At 33.2% G+C, this 22,867-nt stretch overlaps 1 protein-coding gene across 7 annotated transcripts in view; it reads right to left on the bottom strand.

Annotated features, from left to right (window-relative positions):
• Positions 1-22,867, bottom strand: part of Sdt (stardust) — a 185,183-nt gene that overhangs the window by 117,688 nt on the left and 44,628 nt on the right. For 6 of the 7 annotated variants that reach the window (XM_026642230.2, XM_026642229.2, XM_026642226.2 and 3 more), the window contains one exon: positions 16,582-17,042. In XM_026642230.2, the coding sequence (XP_026498015.2) occupies positions 16,582-17,042 (461 nt within the window). Of the gene's footprint in view, positions 1-8,594; positions 8,931-16,581; positions 17,043-22,867 lie in introns of those variants that run through there. The other variant, XM_064217168.1, reaches the window with a different exon arrangement.

The following is a 22,867-nucleotide window of genomic DNA, read 5'->3' on the forward strand; positions in this document are numbered from 1 at the left end:
GCCAATACAAACCGCTATGTCCCTGCGTTTTAAATCTGTAATATCTTCGAAAATATTCACTTAAATTAAATGTTGTAAAGGGCCATATTGATCTATATTAAATGCACAATGTATTTAAGGTACTTAATTGGATAAGGATTAATGCTGTTTTGTTTAAAATCACTTTGAAAATAAGCCATTATTTCTCATAAAAAGTAAAGGATAAAAAATGGTTATTGGGGGTTATTCCTAAGAGATAGACATATACTATCGCGGAATGTTTTTGAAGATCTTTTTAAAGTGTACAATACTGTTGTATATTATTTTGATCTATCTCATAGGGTTTAGTCAGCGTTTGCAGTGTAAGCGCAAAAATGTGTTTATTTACATAACTTTAGAAACCTCTAAAATGAGCAGTGTTTCTCTACTTCTACTACTGTGTATTATAATTATAAACCTTCCTCTTTAATCAATATATCTACTAAAAAAAACCGCATCAAAAAATCACCCGCTGATTGTCCGAAGATTAGATGACCATCATTATTGTCATTATTATTATACAAAATCTCTAATACACAATTCGTTACGCTTTCGCTTGTCTTCCATGAAGTAATGGAAGACAAACTTTAATCCTGATGAAGAATGTTAAGACGTTATTAAGTTCGGAAGTTCATTATTTAGAAGGCAACGCACAAGTTGTTCCATATAAAGCGCCTTAGCTTCGTTACAGGATACAGGAGATTATTGTAACTTGAGCGAGGTAGTTGAGACTGTGGCATCTTCGGTATTTATACATGTGACGAGGCACATGGTCTCAGTTGGATTTGTGGTAAAAAATGGGAATGTTAGTTGAAGATTCGAACTGGAGTCACTATTGATTTTTAATCATGAACTTAATTTTCAATACATTACATACATTACATTAGCAGCCTGTAAATTTCCCACTGCTGGGCTAAGGCCTCCTCTCCTTTGAAGAGAAGGTTTGGAGCATATTCCACCACGCTGCTCCAATGCGGGTTGGTGGAATACACTTGTGACAGAATTTCGTTAAAATTAGACACATGCAGGTTTCCTCACGATGTTTTCCTTCACCGCCGAGCACGAGATGAATTATAAACTCAAATCAAGCACATGAAATTCAGTGGTGCTTGCCTGGGTTTGAATCCGAAATCGTCGGTTAAGATACACGTGTTCTAACCACAGGACCATCTCGGCTCGTTATAATTTTCAATACATAAATTAAATTCGGGATAGACACAGATTTGGAGTGGGTTCGATACCGCAAGCCGACCAAGCGTGCCCGAAGTTTGTGCTATCCACTACCTTGACCTTAGTTTGAGTTCATGTCATTGTGTCGTTATAAACTGTAAAAACTCTTCTAGGATAGTAAATCTAGTGAATTGAGATATTATCTATCTATCAGGTAAGTAATTTTGTTGCTCAATTATCTGTACTAATTTTAAAATATTTTGATGTTCAAGTATGGGCTGACGTCATCGTAGGTAAAAGAAACACCCTCCTTTTTAATACCATGTTATCAAGAACATGCGGTATCTAGCTTATTTAAATCTGCGGTACCACCTAATTTTCATCGTATTTATATTTTACCTACAAAAGGATAAATGTTAACGGTAATAGCAATAACATATAAACTCTAAGGCTCCATTCTCAAGGACAAGGGTTTATTCCACCACACAGGTCCAGCGGGGCTTAGTGGATCAGCGATTCCGAATCGTTCTGCAAACGATATAACGTAGCCTTTATATAATGTAATTTATCATGTTTTATCTTTAATCATGGTGGTCGGGTTTAGTGAAGATGCAGATTCCGGGGTTCAATGCTCGTTCAGGTTTTTGTTAAGATATTCTCAGTAACAGCTCGGAACTTTTACAAATCGAATTCATCAATAAAAATTTTTCTTTTCTATTTTTTTTTTTTAAATAAACAATTTTTAGAAAAAGTATCAATTTAATTACTATGTTATCCGTTGAAGTTATTATGCATATTATATCAATTATAAGTTTCTCTTCTGTTCCGGTAATAACTTTACTATATATACTATAAAATTATGACTTAAAGTACTTATAAGGCGCTTATTTTAAAAAGTTAAATTTATTTTATGATGCCCTTTTTTAAATAAGGCTATTTCGAACAATAGATAATATTTATGACGCACAGTCTCAATCGGTGCTTGCTGATTTTCCTTAAGTCTTGAACGTGTTTTTTAAACGTAATTAAAAAAAATTGAAAATTAAAAAACTTGACAACCCTGAATATATGAATGAATTAATTTATAGCCAGTCACTCAGTATGATGTAAGGATTCAAATGATACCATACATCAAAATCATACATACAATTTAATTTTATATACAGCTGACTTTATTTTTATACTTGGGACACATAATTAATACCTAGTTACTTACGGTTTTCTCGATAGAATCTACATTCCGAACCGGTTAGAACTTTACACTGAAATTAATCCTATAACATCCAACTTGAATGAAATATATTTTTATTTGATTAAATAAACAGCTGATATGATATTAGTTACAACGCATGAATGTTAAGCGAAGTTTACGGGTTCATATGCTTAGTTTCTGTTTATAATCATGTCATGTTCAGCGAGCTATTAAATCAGCGTGTCCGAATGAGCTCCAAATCCTCTTCAGCAGCAGTGAGGTACGCGCTATTATTATTTTATTAAATAGATTAACCTGGAAGCGATCTCATAAATAAATTTAAAAAACCGCTACTCATCAAGAATCAAGCAAACAATAACAGAGATTAACTGAGACGTCTTTAAGATAAGCAACAATAGAATAAAACCTTCGCAAAATGTTACCTGGAAACTATAAAATCCGGCGTTTCTCACGAATGCCGAAACGAAAACAACAAAGCGTAGCCTCGCATTCCGAAGTAATCGCTGGAGATTCCCAAAAAAAAAAAAACGTCCAGGTAGGCCGTTTTCGAAAATGACGTAACTAACCGAGGAACCTTGAACTCACGTTTTGTTTCGATTTATTTGGAATACCATTTTGAAATAGCCGTTTTGCTTTTGTCTTATTTGGTATTGTTCTGTAACATAATCAACTTCCGTGATTGTTGAAATATGTATAATTATTCTGTAATTGTGGTTATGTATGAGGGTTGATATAAAATTAAAAGTATGTTATTATCCTTCAAGAATCATTACATATTATAAAATAAAGTCCCGCCGCCGTACGCGATAAACTGCCAAAGGGAATTTTACTTTATCTAATGGACGGAGTGGTTCATGAAGAAGGTTGAAGTGTAAAATTCATTATGATTTTGACTAAATTGACTGAGATATGTTGATGATTGTTGAAGTTATCAGAACAAAAAAAGCCAACAAATATAGATGTATATTAAGATCTTTTAAAACGTTTAAAATTATGAACCAAATATATAACGGCATTGGAAAAGAAGAAATATATATACCATACATTTGGAAAATAAGGTTTAAAATGAAGTAAACCTCATTTTCAAAAAAAAAATTGGCGTTTTAAACTGTCTTCCTGTCCACTGTTTTTATATATATAACGTTAATATATTTTTTTAAATTTACAAACCGAATGTTGTATTGTTTCAAGCCAGACAAGTCACTTAGCGTCAAGCGGTTTCAAATTCGAGTATAACTGGTAAAAAAAAAACTTAGCTATTGAAAAAGTACAAATAAAAAAATAAAGACACAAAATGTGCATAACTTTAAAAGGGCACTTGTGATATACGAGTGGTTCCCAATTTAGCACTCGAAATACTTATCGGTTTCAAGTTTAATCGTTTTAAATTAAATGAAACTGGTTCAAGCTGATAATTGCTTTCGTATTAACGACACTGCTGAACCAATTAGGCGTACAAATTAAAACTTAGGTATGGAATGATGTCATCGACACTATTATAACATTTTCTAAGAAATGCTCTCGTCACTTATATTGCCTCTATTTTAGTTTCTTGTCATTATTTTTGTACATAAATAAAGTTATCAATAACTTATATGATTCTTTCGCAACTAGCTACCCGCCCTGACTTCGCTCGTGTGCATTTTATTAAGAAAATTATATTAATATAATTTATATGCTATAACACTTTTTTTTAGAATTGGATCTTTATTTCAGATACTATCAAATGTTACCGCTATATAATATAATATATAATTCAGACATGTTTTATTGGGTTCAACAAGACAAGCAATAAAAATGAAACAGAAATCATCCAAAATATAACTTTTATGACACTTTAGGTTTTGATCCTCAAAATTCTCACCCATCACTTTTGTACACTGCCTGTTATGACACTGTCCTTACACCAAGCAGCAGCTATACTGTAGCCGGCGTAACTTCTATACCGTTCAACTAACCACCAAGGTAATTTGTACGAATATACACAGAAATACACAGACAGGACAACGTCTACTCGGTTATACTAACAAACTAAAAACAATTAGTAAACACAGAACGTTAAGTATTTAAAGATAATTATTATCCATAAATCTCATACCAGAAGCGACGCGTTTGGGAGAAAGTTTTAGTAAATAATAAGATATGTGTATAAACAAAGCAGCTGCACTTTGCAGTTTCACCCGCTTTAAATTTAGACCAACGACGTGACAAACGTGAATTCCATGTGCTTGAATATATAAATAAATATATATTTACATTGCAGTATCGAAACAGACATCAGATTAACATATAAAAGTTTCTCGATGATTCTTCTCGGTGGAATTTAATATCTTGTCGTAGGTAATACACAACATATCAAACAAAAAATAGTAATTTCCAACGTTCTATAAAAATCTGTTATTATAATAACTTTATAAGTATGTTTAATAAGAGGCGTAGGACGATAATATCTGCGTTGGAAGGCTTTGGAGGGGCTCACTAGGTGCGGCGGAGACATCACTTAGCTCAGATGGATTGTTGTATAATATTTTAAAATAAAACATTTGCTTATTTCCCTACATATAAAAATGAACTATACATAACCTTTAAAAAATATAGATCATTTTATTTGAAGATAACTTGTTCTTGAAAACAAGACAAAGGATTGTTATCGTTTTTCATAAACTGTAAGAAATCTGAGCCATTCCTTGCAAATAGATCTAAGAATTCTAAAACTAAACCTATCTACATAATCTACCACCATTATAAACTAAACCGGCTTATTAACTGTTTAAACCGAAACACAACAATAAAAAAACGATTTGACAATAGATTAACTGTTGTTAAGAAAGAAAAAATTTAAAGGTGTACTTAGCTAACATCTCGTATGGAATGCCACGATACGATTATTATTATGTAAATATTATACTTGTCAATTAAAATAAAATTTTGAGTAAATTATGAAGATATTCTTTAAAATAATACAACCGAATTAGTCATTTCTCGTAAAATACGTTACGGAAATACCGTCAATTATAACATTTGAATATATTAAAAGTTTACTTTCAATTTTTTTTTTTTATTGTATCAATAAATGTATATTTATAAGAGAATCGGTACGAGAAACGATTTCCGGAACGCATCCAGAATCCAGATTCTATAATCCTACATACATCGAATATTAACGTGATATCGCGGGAAATCCGAACGCATACGGAATAAAGATCTGAACCATACAGCCATTGTCTCCGTAAATCTATGAGAAAAATATATATACAATGAAATATGTACCTTATCGTGCCACCATAAATTCTCTATTCACTTAGCTGTAATATAAGTTATGACGTCTATAAAACCTGGCATAAGATATGATAGTTCCCGTCCAGTACATACAGCTAAGCTATGATACGAATTTTAATGCAACATTCCGCTTTTAAGACTTGTCACAGGTGGTAGATTATGGAAATTGACTCCCAGACGACGGTTGTATCTGTCAGGTGCTGTGGCCTGAAATATGGAAGACAAACAGGTACGTCAATGACCTCGCACTGTCAACTGTCACTTAGACAGTTCAGTTTGCAAATAAATATAAATTATAATAGTCCAAATGAGTGTCATATTTTGTTACATATAGGTTAGAATATATGTGTTGTTCTAGGTTAAGGATTAACAAGGAAATTGTTGCTACTATAATTGTCTTCAAAATTTTATTCACTTATCTCAACCGTACCGACCAATCTCATTCGGTTCTTCTCCATCCTACGTGACATTGGCGAAATAATCTGTGCCCTATCGAAACAACTAGAAGCAATTAAATTAAATTGTAATTATAAAAATAATATAAACAATATTTGTTTTGTTAACCCTATCTTACTAGTCAATATTGCGAAACGTAGTCTATGTCCTTATTTGCATCGCACTGTGTTAACATTCGCTTTCAACAACATATAATATATTAAGTCATACAATTAATTTAGTCTCTCAATAGTGTCGATGGATGGCAGACCGATTCTAAAAATGCCTTTTCGGAAGGGGACGTCGTCAGTGTTGTTACAAATTTTCTTTACAGAGTTTTGTCATGGATGTCTCGTTCAAGAAGTTTTACATTAATGCGCCGGAAATTATTGATTATACGTGCGTCTGGATAAGATAGTAAAACAGTATTATAAAGGCTTTGAAAAGTCATTATTTGGTACCTTCAGAATATGTTGGATGGACAAGGTGATGTTGACTTGTTTTTTTTTATAAATTCAACGTTAAATCATTTATTTTACTAATTCTTCAATATTTCTAAGAATGACATTTGATCAAAAAATTACGAATTTATTTAGTAAATTGCTTCTTAAATATCTAAAAAACCCTGATGTCATTTTACCTTCGCATTGACATTGGCATGGGGCATTCGACAAACCTTGACACTCAATGCTGCCAACCGTGAGACCTAAAATGATTTGTCTTTGTAATGAATGAAAAACAATACAAACTCTTTGCTCTTAGCCTTATTTACCGACTGATTCTTAAATTGAATACAATAAATTACTTTAAATAAGGAATTCGAAAAATTAATGTTACCCATGCAATTTGCAGTGAAAATATTAGTTACGTTGAAATTATAATGGTTGTCGAAATCCGCGTCGATAAAAGAGAAAGTCAATATAAATTGATTCGTAGAACTCAATTATACACTAATAACAACATACCGACAAAATACTCAATAATTACCAACGAGTTCTAATGGTTGTTAGTATTATGAAAATCGAAGGTTTTTTTTAACAATATCAAAGAAATTCTGGTTTCTAGAAACTCCGCAAGTAGAAACAATGTAGGAATCAACATTCGCTTAACTTTATCCTATCTGCATGGCTTTACGCCTACCCTTCTTCAGAATGCGTTTTACAACCTACCAGAGGTTGTGTTTCCGCCAGCACACGAGTTGAGGCGCCTACGTGCTTGATTATTATTAGAGGCACGTAACAAAAGTTCCCTCACTACACCCACGAGGTGGGATGAGAGGATATATTCTACTCTGATAATGGTAAATACTAAATACATACAAATTGAACACAATAGCCAAAGATAAATTCAACAATTAACCGAAAATTTAGTCCTTCGTCCGCTTGACACTTGAAAACTTTTTCGAAAAATTAAGAAAATCTGATGTAACTTATAAATCTTAATATGAGACTGCGTGTAACTTGCGAGACGCAAAACCTTATCAAGTTATGTTACTTCATTTACTCCATCGTTCCTGGCTGTACATTTGTACGTAGATCTATATTCGTTTTAATTTTAAGTATTGGCTAAAGGATTTCTTAATAACTTAGCTTAGTCCCTTGCTGCTCCATTGCGGATTGGCAGATTTACCCACAAGTCCGCGAATTCCCTACGAAACATAATTATTTGGCCAGACTTTCAAGTCAATATCAAGGTCATCTTGTAATTGATAAATAAATATTGTAGTGGCAAATACAGAAAGTCTTATGAACTTCGCATTGCGAATGTTTAATCATACTTTTTGATTCTACGATGAGAATTTAAAAAGAGTACAGCTCCATATCGAATTATTAATCATATGAGTATCATATATAAATATTACTGATAATTTACTATAACATGTTTGGCGAAAGTATTTTCTCAAACCACTTCTAAAGTTTTAAAGGATGAATTTATTACGCGATTCATATAACATCTGTTTTACTTAATATTCAACAACAAATCGTTAAAATAATTTCAATATCAACAAACCATTCGAATCACAACACGATTACAATTAGAAATATAAACAAAAAATAAGTAGGCTCTGTAATAGCAGGTTGGTTGTCGGCACTAAAGATCGCCCGCGGCCTCTGCCATCGGTTTCCCATGCACGGACAGTTCCATGCACTCTGGCGCATCGCATCGTGATAGACGATACCATTGCGTACGTGGTTCGAATAGATAAGAACAACTACAATTAGGTACGTTAGGATTATGTCTTATAATCAAATTATCGAATATTTACTATATAAGCCAATAGAAATAAGGATTTTTTCAATTGTCAGTAACCTAGTAGAGTTTTCGACCGTGGCCACAGAATACATTGCTTTCTCATTGATAAACGTAATTTTATTGCAATGCAAATGCAAATTAAGCAATAACGGCAATTGAATCTTGTTATTGTAACGTACCTACGTTTAAATCGTAAAACAATACATTCGTGTAAATAATACGTTACCTCTTAAACAGTTTGTAATGCATCCTTTTAGAACGTGATTTATTCACATTTCACAACACAACACTATCACGATTATAATATTTATTATTCAAATTCACTTGTATTTTTTAACACTGAAACTCGCGACACAACCGCTCTTGAGCTAGATAGAAAAATTCTAATTTAAATTGAAGAAGTGAAGAAGAGCGAGCGAACTCGCGCGCGTGAAAGAGACGGATATAAAACGGGTCTCGGTGCTCCGGCGCACAGGTGGGGGACAGGTAACAACCCCGCGTTCTCGAATAGACTAGGGATTTTTTTTAAACAATTCAAATAACGACAAGTGTCTCCGGGGGTCGCGTTCGGACTGACTATGAATCGGAAAACCAGCGTGATGCCGAGTCAGCAATATCATCACGTACAAGTCTGAGGCCACGCTTCGACGATTGTAGGTACGGTTATGTGTACGATAATAATATAAAAACGAAGACATAAGAACTTTTAAACTATACGTTTTAATGTTTAATCTACTGAGACTTTTTAGGGAGAATCCATATTCCTTGCTGTCGGTAAGGTGACGTTTTAATGACAGCTTTATAAAAACGCTTAAGTATTTTTATCATTGATATAGATTTATTCAATCACGAAGGCGCGCCCCTCCACTTTAAATTAACAAATATAATGTAATTTGTATTTCTTTGCTGTCTTTATTCTTAGTCGTCTCACGAACACTAAAGTATATCTTAAAGGATATAAGGAATACAGCAGAGGGGCGCGCCATCGTGATTGAATTGTAGATCCTTAGATTAGTATTTATATATCTAGATAAGTGTGTCGCACTAAAGAGCTAAAACGAACGAGCCAACTTTATTACCTTAGTGTACGTGACAGTACCTTAGTTAGTACCTTAGTTTACTTTGTGGTAGGGCTTTGTGCAGGCCCGTCTGGGTAGGTACCACCCATTCATCAGATATTCTACCGCCAAATAACAGTACTCTGTATTGTGGTGTTCCGGTTAGAAGTGTGAGTGAGCCAGTGTAATCACAGGCACAAGGGACATAACATCTTAGTTCCCAAGGTTGGTGGCGCATAGGTGATGTAAGCAATGGTTAATATTTCTTACAGCGCCTTTGTCTATGGGCGGTGGTGATCACTTACCATGAGGTGGCCCATATGCTCGTCCGCCAACCAATGCCATAAAAAAAAAAACTCACCAAACGTCATACTAATTTACTAGAGTGCGTGTTCTTAGTGGCCAACTGTTGCCCACTATCTTTTTCCACGCGTTCTCAGCTTTGACAGTCTTTATAGACGCACAAAAAAAATAAATTAATTAAAAAGTAATTCTAGCTTGAATAAATCTACTTGTAAACATTTTAAATTTTCCTTAAGTTCTTGATCAATAGTTAAATCTATTTTGCAAACATAACCTAAAATAAAATTAATTAATACTTAATTGGTGATAGTTAAAATTATTACCCATATTTTACTCTTAAGGGTAGCATTTTTTTAAAAGTTTGCTTTATGATAGCCCATCGGTTGTGTTTAATAATAAATAAATTGCGTTGGTATTTACAGAACTGATATGAAACGACAGGCAAGGTATTATCTCAATAAGTACTTTGACGACATAATTTGTTTTTTTTTTTTATTTGTACAAGTAAAAATCAACATATACTTCTTGTGAAATAATTATACAGCCAACGACAATGACTCAACTACATGAGCTAATGTCAATTGTAATCAACATAACTTCGTCTGCTTAAACTTGGAATTGAACTCTTTGGTTATTCATTGAAAATAAATGAAATAATATCCACTTCTTATGCACAGAGTGACAAAGAAATATATGGACTTTTTTAAATAGCATGTACGACAGGGAATGACACAATAATGTATTGTGTTGACTACAGGGCCGGATCTACCATAAGACTTTTTGGGCTTCAGCCCAGGGCCCCGTGGATACAAGGGCGCCCCAGCTAAGTCAAGTCAAAATCAAAAATAGGTGACAATGCGAAATAATCCATAACTTTATTAAAATAAAAAGAGAGTATGGTTTGCAGGCCTGCGAGTACTAAAATTAATCAAACCTATTCAATTAATTTAATTAAAGTCTACGTTCAGATATGTCTTAGGTAGGCCCCTAAGTAGTGTTAGCCCAGGGCCCCCTAAACTTAGGTTCGGCCCTGGTTGACTATATATTGAGTCATTTATTGCGACTTTACTTGGCGGTAGGGCTTTGTGCAAGCCCGTCTGGGTAGGTCCCACCCACTCATCAGATATTCTACCGTCAAACATTATTTATTACTCAGTATTGTTGAGTTCAACTTTAAAGGTTGAGTGAGCCAGTGTAACATACAGGCACCTGTGCCTGCATGTTACACTGGCTCATAACAATTAGTTTCCAAAGTTGGTGGCGCATTGGCGATGTAAGGAACGGTTAATATTTCGTACAGCGCCATTGTCTATGGGCGGTAGTAACCACACACCATCAGGTTATTCGTCGACCTACCTATATTATTAAAAAAATAATAATCCATAACAATATATTACTCAATCTTTATAATATAACTGCAATATATTTCTAAGCATCATTTCTAGACAGGAAAAGTAACCGGGTTTTTACAGAGCTTAGAAAATACACATAACTGTGTTTCGCGGTCGGCCACCACGTTGATTGTTGAGATCACTCGGCTTGAGATCATTCTATATACAAAAACCTATTACAATATCATATCTGTAAATATATTATTTAAATGTTTGCCTAACCGTTTTACGTCTGGTAATGATAAGTTAATACTCTATCGTTGTAATCAGTTATATTGTAAACGCGAGAGCGAGTTTGTTTACTTGCACGTTTGTTACGCTTTTACGCCTGAAGTACAACCTTTCAGCATGAAATTCAACAGAGAAAATACACAAGGTACCTAACAGCTGGAAACGAATACACGGATACTTACAATTCTTGTTGCTTGTATTCTAGTTTAGTGTAATAAATATCCATTTATTTTGATTTCACCATCATTAGTTTTTTTTTTATTCAGTTATTTTACTCACATCTTAAATCAAGCCGTAAAAGGTATCAGTCTTTGCCTTTCCAAGAAAAAAACAAATACATCATAAAAACTGACGCAAGTCTTCATTTCAGATCAATAACATTATGTTTTCGGTATTTCCTAAAATGACTTGTGTTTGTAAACTGATTGCAATGTTCTGAGGTCATCGATACATCATTATTTCTGAGTAATTAAAATAAGTTTAATGTAACCGGTTGGAACCGGTTATTGATTAAAAGTCAGTTAAATAGACTTGAACGTTGATTTGATGGTTTTCATTTAACTAAAGTTGACCTTGAGAGGAAGTGAATGTAATAAATTAGTTAAAGAATTGACGATTGAAATTGACGAAGTTTTAGTTTAACTGCTCTTAATAATCTGGACTGAATAAGTACTATCGTTATTAATTATTTCTGAAAAAAAAAAAACTTAATTCACTGCAAGCAAACTTCATTATAACATTGTTGAATTACTTGGTGTTAGTTTGTATTGTATTCTTTTCACACATGTGTTTGTTAGGATATATTGGGCAAAAAAGTTTCGTTTAATCAATGCTTATGCTTTATCAGCGTAGTTTGAAGTTAAATAACAATAATAATCATTTAAATACGTAGACGGTAATGGAACAATTCCTCATTGTTACATATAAAAGTTATCGTTACACAAGCTTAAGTATCTTTTCCAAACACAGGTGCAAAAAACAATAGCCGAGCAAATAAACGAACATGTGCGCACGCGTGCATATATTTCCCCATCATCTGTAATTATTCTGAGGATATGTTCTTTAAATTACAACGAGCTGGAAAATTCTTATACGTCTGCACTCGAAGTAATAATGACCGTGTCCAGTTCCGATTCAAGGACGGTTTTAATGCAAAGGCAATTATAGCAGAGGAACGATTCAAACTCGTAAATATTTAATTTTTCATTCGTGTTATGATCGATTCTATCTAGTCAGATTTTGACGACCTCCGTGGTCGAGTAGTGTGTACACCGGTTTTCATGGGTACGCCACTCCAAGGTCCCGGGTTCCATTCCCGGCCGAGTCGATGTAGAAAAAGTTCATTAGTTTTCTATGTCTTGGGTCTGGGTGTTTGTGGTACCGTCGTTACTTCTGATTTTCCATATCACGAGTGCTTTAGCTACTTACATTGGGATCAGAGTGATGTATGTGATGTTGTCCAATATTTATTATTTATAAAAAAAAAACAGATTTACTGTTAAAAATAATTTTATCTATTGTGTGGTGTGTACTGAAATAACTAATTAGAAATTAATATTAGAATTTTATTGGAAGTTAATGCCAAACGGGAAGACTGCTAAGTCAAAAGAAAGCCCAAAGCAGTTTTGTATGTGTGTGGTGCGGTGCGGAGGCACGTACAAGGAGAAACTAATTAAATATAACACTGGATATGGCAGCGATTTGAATGAATGGAATTTAAATATACACTGCATTGATCCTGATGTTGAGGCACGCATTTGCCTTTTGCTGTTGCAGAGAGAAAAGAAATTCCATGGTTATCGCAGAAGATATTTTCCAGATCCTAATATATTATAAATTATCCCGTTCCGTGAAAATAATGTGTACCTATTTAATAACGAAAACTCCAGCCACATCAGATCATATCAAAGCAGTTTCCAGCAAATCGAGAACCTCTTTTTCTAGAAGTCAGTAAAAAATATTTAAGGAAATAGCAGATGTAGGTATAACCCGCAGATAACTGTACGAGACACCATCCTGTCATCCGTTTTCCTTGTATTGAAAGCAGATATTGAAACTAGTTTTTTAATATCTCGATTTAACGCTCGTTTTTAACGTCTATAGTTGAAAGTGGTTAATTAATTTATATGAACAGACGTGGACTTTTTATATGTATAAATTATACTCACATGGCCTGTCATAAAGGCCTGTTAATGTACCAGCTCGACTATGGCCCTCCTACTTCTTGAAGAGAAGGTTTTGAGGATACATATGCAGGTTTCCTCAAGATGTTTTCCTTTCCGCTTTTAGGGTTGCTTGCCCATGATTGAAGCCACAACCTTCTTTTAAGATTCACGTATTTTAACCACTTGATCATCTCGGCTCATAAAATACAACCCACTATACTATGTGAGAGAAATTATTTCTTAAAAAAGAAATATTTTGTAATTTTTTTTTTTTATGTATCAATGTGTCTTTAATAATTTGATATGAATTTTTTTACATCCCAGATTGCAAAAAAAATTTAAAGGCATGTGGAGCTCACGGAACGAAACTTTCATTCGCAGTTTTCTTTTCGTCATTATTGCTTCCCTCCGAAGTTGCGAGCATTCCAAGACAGAAAAAAAAAACAATGTAATCTAATTCTCAATTTGAAAATTAATGTTATTTTTATGTCTACACATATAATAAATCATTAATAATTAAAGATACGTAGATAATGACGCCCAATTTATGGATTCAATATCGATAGATAAAACCAGACGTTATGGATATGTCGTTTTGGATCTGGATATGGTTGCGGATATATGAATATTATTTTATCGGTTTCAGATACGGTTACAGATATGAAATTATTTCGGATTATTCGATTGTTTCGGATAATTTCGGTTACGAATATTCCATTACAACAATGTAATCTTATATATTAATAGCGTAAACCGATTTTTGTCCCATTGATTATGGGACGACAGCTGCACATAAAGAATCGGTTATGGTCTCATTTTGAAGAGCTCCAGCCCTGGATGTGCAGAAAAATAAAGATTATTGATTGCAATTTATTAAATCGTTATGATTTAACAAAGAATTAATTTGAATTTAAAGAGCGGAATAAAGTCACTGGCCACTTAGAGAGCGGCGCTATGGCTGTATAAAAAAACAAATGTAAAGCGTACAAACAGACGTCGTCAGATTACAATAAAATAAAAATAAAAAAAATTGTCATATGTTTCGAAATTTGTAAAAATCTGTTAAATAAAGGAAAAGTGCGACCACTCGTAATAATAATTTATAGAAAAATTACAAGATTATAATTTAACTTTATTTGTTGGTGTGTGTGTTGGTTGCACAGAAAAAGAACTAATAGATTGAAAATACAATAAGTTACTCTCTTCAAGTAAAACACTACACATAAACAAAATTATAAAACTTATATTTTTTATCGGTTACGGTTACGTTTTAGAAGCACCATAACGTCCTCAATAAAAACGTTCATAACAAATCTGTCATCAAAATAAAACAAAACAAATGAAATTGACCGATATAAAATAAAATTCATATAAAAAGGCAAGCGAACACATCCCAATCGCAGACCTTGAGCGCAATACAGCGAGTTTAAATTCCGCTGTTGCAATTTGTAACATTTTCATAGTCAACTTTTCTATTACTAATTGTGGCTACATAAATACAATATTAGACAAGCTATTTCAAATATACAACAAATTCCTTTGCAATTAAAACCCTGCCAAATTTGCCGCACGTTTTACACGTCTGTGCAGAAAAGGAGTGTAATGTTTTCAGGGTTTATATCTGTGTGCATATTTGTGTTTCTTTAATCAACCATAACTTTTAAATACCTGAACAGATATAAATGTATGAGGAATCACAATCCTTACATCATCCCGAGTCAATATAAATTCATCCATGATAGTCTTGTTTTTTTTTTTAACATAGTTATTTTACGATATATCAAACCGTATAGGTTCAACTTTCGTCATTTTTCCGTGCAACTCTTCTGATTGTGATAAATGATGTTGCAGAAAGCTTAGTGCAATCGCCCCTGGATACATCCCAAGACCTTGTATTGTTGTAATCCGATTATACTCGTATATAAAGTGAGCCAGTTTACATACAGATTGAGATTCACAGGGACATTTACGGTCTTGTTTATGAATTGCTTGATGGACTAGAAAGAGCGCGCTGAATATTCTAGTGGAGAAAAATACTGCTCTCACTTTAACTTTTAATCGTTGACGTATAAAACAAAAAATACATCAAAATCGCCTTTGTATTCGTCCTTACTTTTGTTGCTTCACTTTAATGTTCAGCGCGCTCCATCCTCCCCATGTTTTCTAATCTGAGTTTAAAGGATATTAACAGCATACATTTTTTTTTCTGATCGTGCTCACTGTTTATACTTCGTTGAATTAATAATTCACTCTGACTTTCCTTATGAAATTGACACTAATTTTTACATATTTATTGTTGTATTCGGTTATGCAAGTAAATACAAGGAACCAGATTTGATTATATAATGCGACTCATGATTATTTCCAATAATTATTCAAATTCAAGTTAATTTCAACTCTTCAACTTTTTTTTTCTAACTGTACAAAACACTAAGCATTCGCTCTATGCAAATTGAAATGACGTTTATAAGCATATTGTTTATTAGTACGGGTTATAAAATATATAAGATACGCATCATAAAATAAAACCGACTAATGAAAATCAATAACATTAATCGACAATCGACTTAAAATAGTTAATCAATTAGATCACGAGAAAACCTTGAACGATCGCAATTTCGTTCTCACTTTCTACGACGAATAAAGATTTTATGAAATTGATTACAATTTATTTGTATTAAATAAACAATTTCTATTTGGAACGACAGAATCAATATATTTTAAAATAAAAATCTACCATAAATTTTAGACAAAAAAAAGAACCTTAGGCTAAGGATCCGGCGAATCTGAGCAAGATGTGTTTTGTTGTCAATGTCGGTTTTATTTTTATCCAGTATCCATTAGTCAATAGTTTACTTTAATGTTGTCTTGTTTAAAATGCTAACAGCATTTTTTAAACGAGCCTTGATAATTAGTAAGAGAGTTCCAAAACGACTTAATTGTTTTGCTGTTTCCTTGAGTATTCCTGCGAAGTACATAAGCCCGAGATCGACTAAAAATATCCTCATTTCCCACAATTAAGAATAAAATTCTTAAATCTAAAAGTCTATCAATCAACAACTTACCCTTTTTCGCCGGGTCCTAATTTATTATTCTCAACGACAGCCGTCGCCCGGATCCTGTGGTCGGGCTGCTCGCCCAGTAACTTCTCACATCTACCGTTGTTTAGTTGCTCCCTTACAACATTGTACGCTTCACTTTTATCACTTGTCACTTCACTTTCCTTCACTTCACTTTCGACAACGACTTTAACACTTTTTTCACTCGAATCCTTTTCGTGTTTCTCTTGTTCTACTGTTATTTCTACGACTTCTGCCTCTTTTTTCTTATCTATTTGAATACCGTTGGCTATGATTGGAGCCGGTTTGGCTTGTAGTGATTTAGGTTGAGATTTTGGTGACGATATTGTCGGCTTGCTCTCAATAGCTCCGTTTTCGTTAATGGACGTGACGTATACTGTGGAGTTGGCGATGTATCCGTTCAGTTCTTGGCGATTCTCTGGCTGTGTTCGTTTTCTTTTATTTAACTGAAAGAAAATCAAAGTAAGTCAAAATTTCAGACAAAATTTAAGTTAAGAGCATAGTTTGTAAGCGTGGGAATTTATTTTAGAACACACACATAGGTACTTTCCAATAATACACTTGCATTGTGCAGTGTATCGTACGCACCCTCTAGACAATTAGTTGCTTGTTTTCGTTGCAACGAATAAATTAAATTTTCATTGCGCGTTCATAACGTAGGATTTATAAAAATACATTTATTTATGAGTAATGTATTAGCTATAAGGCTGTCACTCGCAAACACAATTATAAATTATTTGATAGCATAGGGTGCGGTCAGAGTGCATTAAGATGCCTCATATACATTATGATTTTTATTCTCTCTGATTCTACTGCTCTCCTCTAACTAAATTATTATTTTCTGGATATTTTAAGGTTGGTAGGTATAACGAATTAGGGCGTTAAGACACATTAAATAATCACTTACTTAAATTTTATAAATAAAAATAATGGAGGTAAATATTAATCAGTTTTCTTTTTAATTAACTAAAAACTAAAGACATAAATCTTCTTGGTTAAACAAGTCAATTAAAATTATTTTATATTACACAAAAATCAGGGGGGCGGCCCGCTGACGGTATCTGGTCATGAAAGTTACTAACTAAGTATAGCATCAGTACAAAATGGAATGTATATCAACCGTTTTTGCTTAGCACTATGCACTATTTTAATTAAGCATTTATATAATTAGGAATTAAGCAGACGAACTAAACGACATGAGTTTGGGTATGAGTTGGCGTTTGTTTTAAATTTCGTATTAAGAGAAAAAAATAAGCAGGGTAGTGCAAAAAATACATTACATTCAGGTTCATTCGGGTATTCACTGTGTTCATCCTTACAATTTTGTACTTTTAATTCGACATTAGGGGAAAATAGTTACCCTTCGTACACTTTTCAGATTTTATTTTTTTACGATGTGATTAATTGTCGTATTTACCTAGTTTATGTGCTTAAGTGTAACAAATATATTATAGTTTGTTACAAAAAAGTCCAAAACTATTATGACAAAAGGTTAAAGGGTTATAGGCTTTTTTCTATATAAAATAATTGTACGAATGTACCCCACGTATTGGTATGGTAGGGGTACGTTCGTACAGTAAATGCGGTAAATTCGTACGCCATGGGGTAGATTCATACAGGGCAATTAAAAAGCCAATTAAAATCGTTCAATTTTTATTAATTATTACAAAAATATTTATTTATCAAAGAACTAACTTAATAATATGTGACTTGACTAATAGTCGATAAATCTTGAAAAGTAAAAATTAACAATTGCATCCCACGACACTCGCGCCCCACCCTTATGGTAACTTGTCTATGTGTGCGTAGACGATTCGCGAAATTATAAGACTCGGCTCGAAATAAAAACTGACGTGCTCCCACCTTGAGATCTGGGGAGGGACTGAAAATTTATTGACAGCGATGTCGAATAATAAGTCAAAACCGTCAAATGATTTTCTCCATACTAAAAAGTATGGACGACGAATGCCAAAAAGTAAGCAATATTTAAATAAAAATTACTATAATATTATGTGATGTAATAGAAATTTAACACGGTGAACTTATTATTTACACTTTTGTGTCCCCATTTAACCAAAAATACATGTATAAACTAGCAGCTTAATAGCTTAAAAAACGTTAATAGAAAAGGTCGATTTCAGTGTTTGGAGTGATGTTGACGATGAATTTACTGAGTTATTAATACAAATTTTAGAAATATCATGCGGTGAAACTTGAGATCTATCTATTAAGATACTGAATGTTTTTTTTCATCCATAATCAATGCTCCAGTTTTAAGATATTTCGAAAATAGTAAGCGCTATTTAGGCGTTCCGCAAGGACTGTCCTCTTAAGTTAAATCAAGCTTCTGTTATACTTAAACATATAAAACCTGGTATACTAGTTTGTATTGTAATCAAAACCAAATTTAAAACAGAAATGGTTGCGAGGAACTAGTTCAAAAATGAACTTGCCACATTTAACGCACATGAAGATAAATAAACGTTTGTTTTTAATCCTATCTAAGAAATTATTCTTTTATTACTTTTGAGATTTAAATGGGATTCAATGATAAGAGCTACCATTTCGCACTGAAAGTAATATCTTCATATTTAAAGCAGTACAAAAACCTGTATCGAAGTTGTCCAATATACAAATTACGTAACCGCTTAACCGAAATTCAGCTTTTGTAGATACAAAACTAATTTTAAACTTTGTAACTTGACGCCACAAAATTGCATTATAAAGCAGTTATTATAGAGGATGTTCCACAGTCGGAAAACATGGTCAGATATCCACTTTAGAAGTAATTATAATATCCCAGATTTAAGGAAGTAATTTTTTTGATAAAGTTAGATTCTTTATAGTCAAGAAGACCTAATCTCTTTGTTTGTGTACATAGTTTACTGTATGTATATAATCTGCCGGATACTTTTGTACAAATTTATTAACTAATATAAATTTCATTGCAAGATGCTACACGTATTAATTCTCGATTTATAATGCCAACTTCTTTAAAATTTTCCAAGCTGTTGTAAAATAAGTAGGTACAGGTAGGTACTCGACAACGAAACGACATAATTATAACGACAGGTAATCAAAAAAAAAATATATATTTGAATGTTTCTGCTGTATTTGTCTTTGTTCAAAATATAATAAATATATGCGATCGATATCATGTTATTTGGTCACAACACTACGACTGTCAAATTAGAACTTTCATCGAGAAAATAAAGAAATGGACATAGTATAATTATGTTAACACTAGACCAATTTCCGAAATGTTGGAGCCAAATTCTTCCTATTAAACTGTCATTTAAATTTCATCTTCAATAATTTATATCGTATAAAAATGAAGGCGATAATACAGATCACCGCACCCAGGTGAGACTTAATGTGTTTAGTTTATTTTTACTTGGTGGTAGGGCTTTGTGCAAGCCCGTCTGGATAGATACCACCCACTCATCGAATATTTAGCTTATGTTCCGGATTGAAGGGCGAATGAGCCAGTGTAACTACAGGCACAAGAGACATAACATCTTTGTTCTCGAGATTTAAGGAATTGTTAATATTACTTACAGCACCCTTGTATAAGTGACTACTTACCATCAGGTGGTCCTTTTGACCGCCCACCTATATCATAAATCAGGCGATTATTTTTATTTTTATTATAAGTCGAGCTTTTTTGTTTATGGCAGATTTGCAGGTCCATCGTGATGGGTATCAAAGGCTCACCAAACAAAAGCGCCGCTGATACTAGATTTAAGATGCCATATGCATCTTAATTCTGGCGGTCGGCGGCGCATTGACGATGGTTGGTACTTGCTATGGGCGAAGTCACGATTACAGTAAAGTGGATTTATTCGTCTGCCGTCCCAAAAAAAAAACATTACGCGATGTTACTCAAATAACGAATAAAAAAAATATATGTGAAGAGAAAAACGTCTATTATGATTCTTATCCTGTTTCTAATTTTATCTAAATCATCCATTATGTGAAGAGAAATTTTACAATTCATTCGGTATTGTTATCAACTCTATTGTTAGCCAATCAGAAATCACTTTTATCTATTTACCTTTGTTGAAAGGTTTGTTTTTAAAGTTTGCTTAGATATTAGTTTTTCATTTGTTTATTTATGTTATAATATCCGCTAAGAAATATGTAACTTATACAATGTATTAGAAAAAGTTGTAGTTAATTTATTTATATAGTATTATCAACAATTACAATCAATACATTTTATATCAAACCTTACATCACAGATTAAAAAAGAAAATTATAACTATCTAGTTCTAGTAGTTATAATGAATACGAAATTATTGTACCTCGTGTCACTACGCCTTTATACTATGCGCTAAAATACCTACCTATATGTGCAAATACTCGCAAAGATTTCCTTGTGAAATGCAGGTTTCTTTATAGTTTACTATCATTGCCATGTCTGCTGAACGAGATAAGTTCAAAACACTAATTAAGTACATAAAAAAATCCAGAGGTTATTAACCTTCTTGTCTAGGCTACACATTTCCCATACACGGAGCCATCTTAATTAGCAAGATTTAGACTTAGAGCTTATAACGGTTATTTTTACAGATCTTTCGTTGATTATCTCGGTAAAAATAATTAATGGGGCTTATAGGTACCAATTGTGGCTATCCTTAATGAGCAATAAAAAGTGTAATGACAAAATTTTTTACCAACAAGTGGTCCGTTCTACAAAACGATAATTGTTTCGTGTCGGGAACGAGATACGTGAAAAACATTTTCAAGTGTACGCCATTATGTCAGCGTCGGAGCGAGACTTATTATGAAGTTGAGAAATTTTTACATTTTTAAAAGCAATTAATTCCGTTTTTTCTTGTTTTGACTTGGGACCTTTTGTAACCGCTTGAAAGCAAACAACGTAAGGATTTTCAAACTGGCTGATCTCTAGGATGAATCTCATATTTAAAATTATTTTGGTGACAGTACCAAAGTAGTAGAGGCGTGGTAAAGTCGGGCAAAATAATAACTGATAATACTTGGTAACTACCAGTGATGTGTAACTCGTATGCCTCAACCATTAAGCCGGAACACAGACGCACAAATGTCGACTGGATTACTGATGAGCGCGTGTAACTTACTCCCACGTTTTTTCACAGCCATTTCTAACTTTGAGTATATATTGATTTTAGTTGCCCCAGTTGTAAGCAAACGTGAATTTTAAGAATCTGATTAAACACAGAAAATAGTCCAAGAATTTTCATGTTATTAAATTGTAATCGTGATGTCACCTGCAGGTGTCCAATACCGACACATAGATAATCTTTAACCTTATTTTGAAGGAGAAGATGTCTTGACCCAGCCACATGTTACATGTGGGCAAGTCACCACCGCCCTAAGACATTGGTGCAGCAAATAGGTACTTACATCGCCAATGCTCCATAAACCTTAGAAACTAAGATGTCTTATGTCTGCTACCTGTAGTTACACTAGCTCATTTAAATTCAAATCGGAACACAATAATACCAATTACTGTTTTCCAATAGAATATATGATGAGGAGGTGGTACCTGCCCAAATAGGCTTGCACAAAACCCTATCGCCTAGGAAATGTATTTTTGTACACGTTGTACATTTCATGACATATATCTAATTCAAGTGGAGTATTCAGAAAGAAAATCCTCGCTCCTGGCTCTTATGTAATACGTATAAAGTTACACATCAACCCTTCAGGGTAATGTGCTCGTTATTCCAGATTGCAGAGTTTAGGCTACAGCTCAAAGGCTTTAGAGGCTCCAGAAAGGTATAACGGAGTTAGTAACGTAGTGTGTTTCATGATATGAAATACAGCGAATGCTTGTGAAAGTAATTCGTTAAAAAACACATCAGACTTGATTAATTGGTGAAAGAAAATGCCCGTTAACTTAACAAATAATTTTAGTTTACTAATTACTGTATAATAAATAATGAAAGAAGCTGAAAAAGAAAAACTAGTAAACAGAATTGTTAAGAGCAAAATAAGAATTAGTCTATTTATTGCTTATCTCGCGTTTACAACAGTTTCAGTTTTTATTGATTTATTACTGCAATGACAAATTTACTACCAGACTGAAGAGGTTTGAGTCTAGAGCAAACCCGAGTAGCGGAGACCGAACAACAAAACCGTACGCTTTCTGATGTGTTGCAGAAATAGGACTACAAAACATCTTACTGATATTTCCTCCTCTTTAATGGCACGTTCCAGATATACATATTTCTTAACTATGTATTGCGCAATTTCAACTATCCACGTAATAAAAAAAAAAAAATTG

The sequence above is a fragment of the Vanessa tameamea genome, chromosome 15 (genome assembly GCF_037043105.1).
Source record: "Vanessa tameamea isolate UH-Manoa-2023 chromosome 15, ilVanTame1 primary haplotype, whole genome shotgun sequence".
NCBI lineage: Eukaryota > Metazoa > Arthropoda > Insecta > Lepidoptera > Nymphalidae > Vanessa > Vanessa tameamea.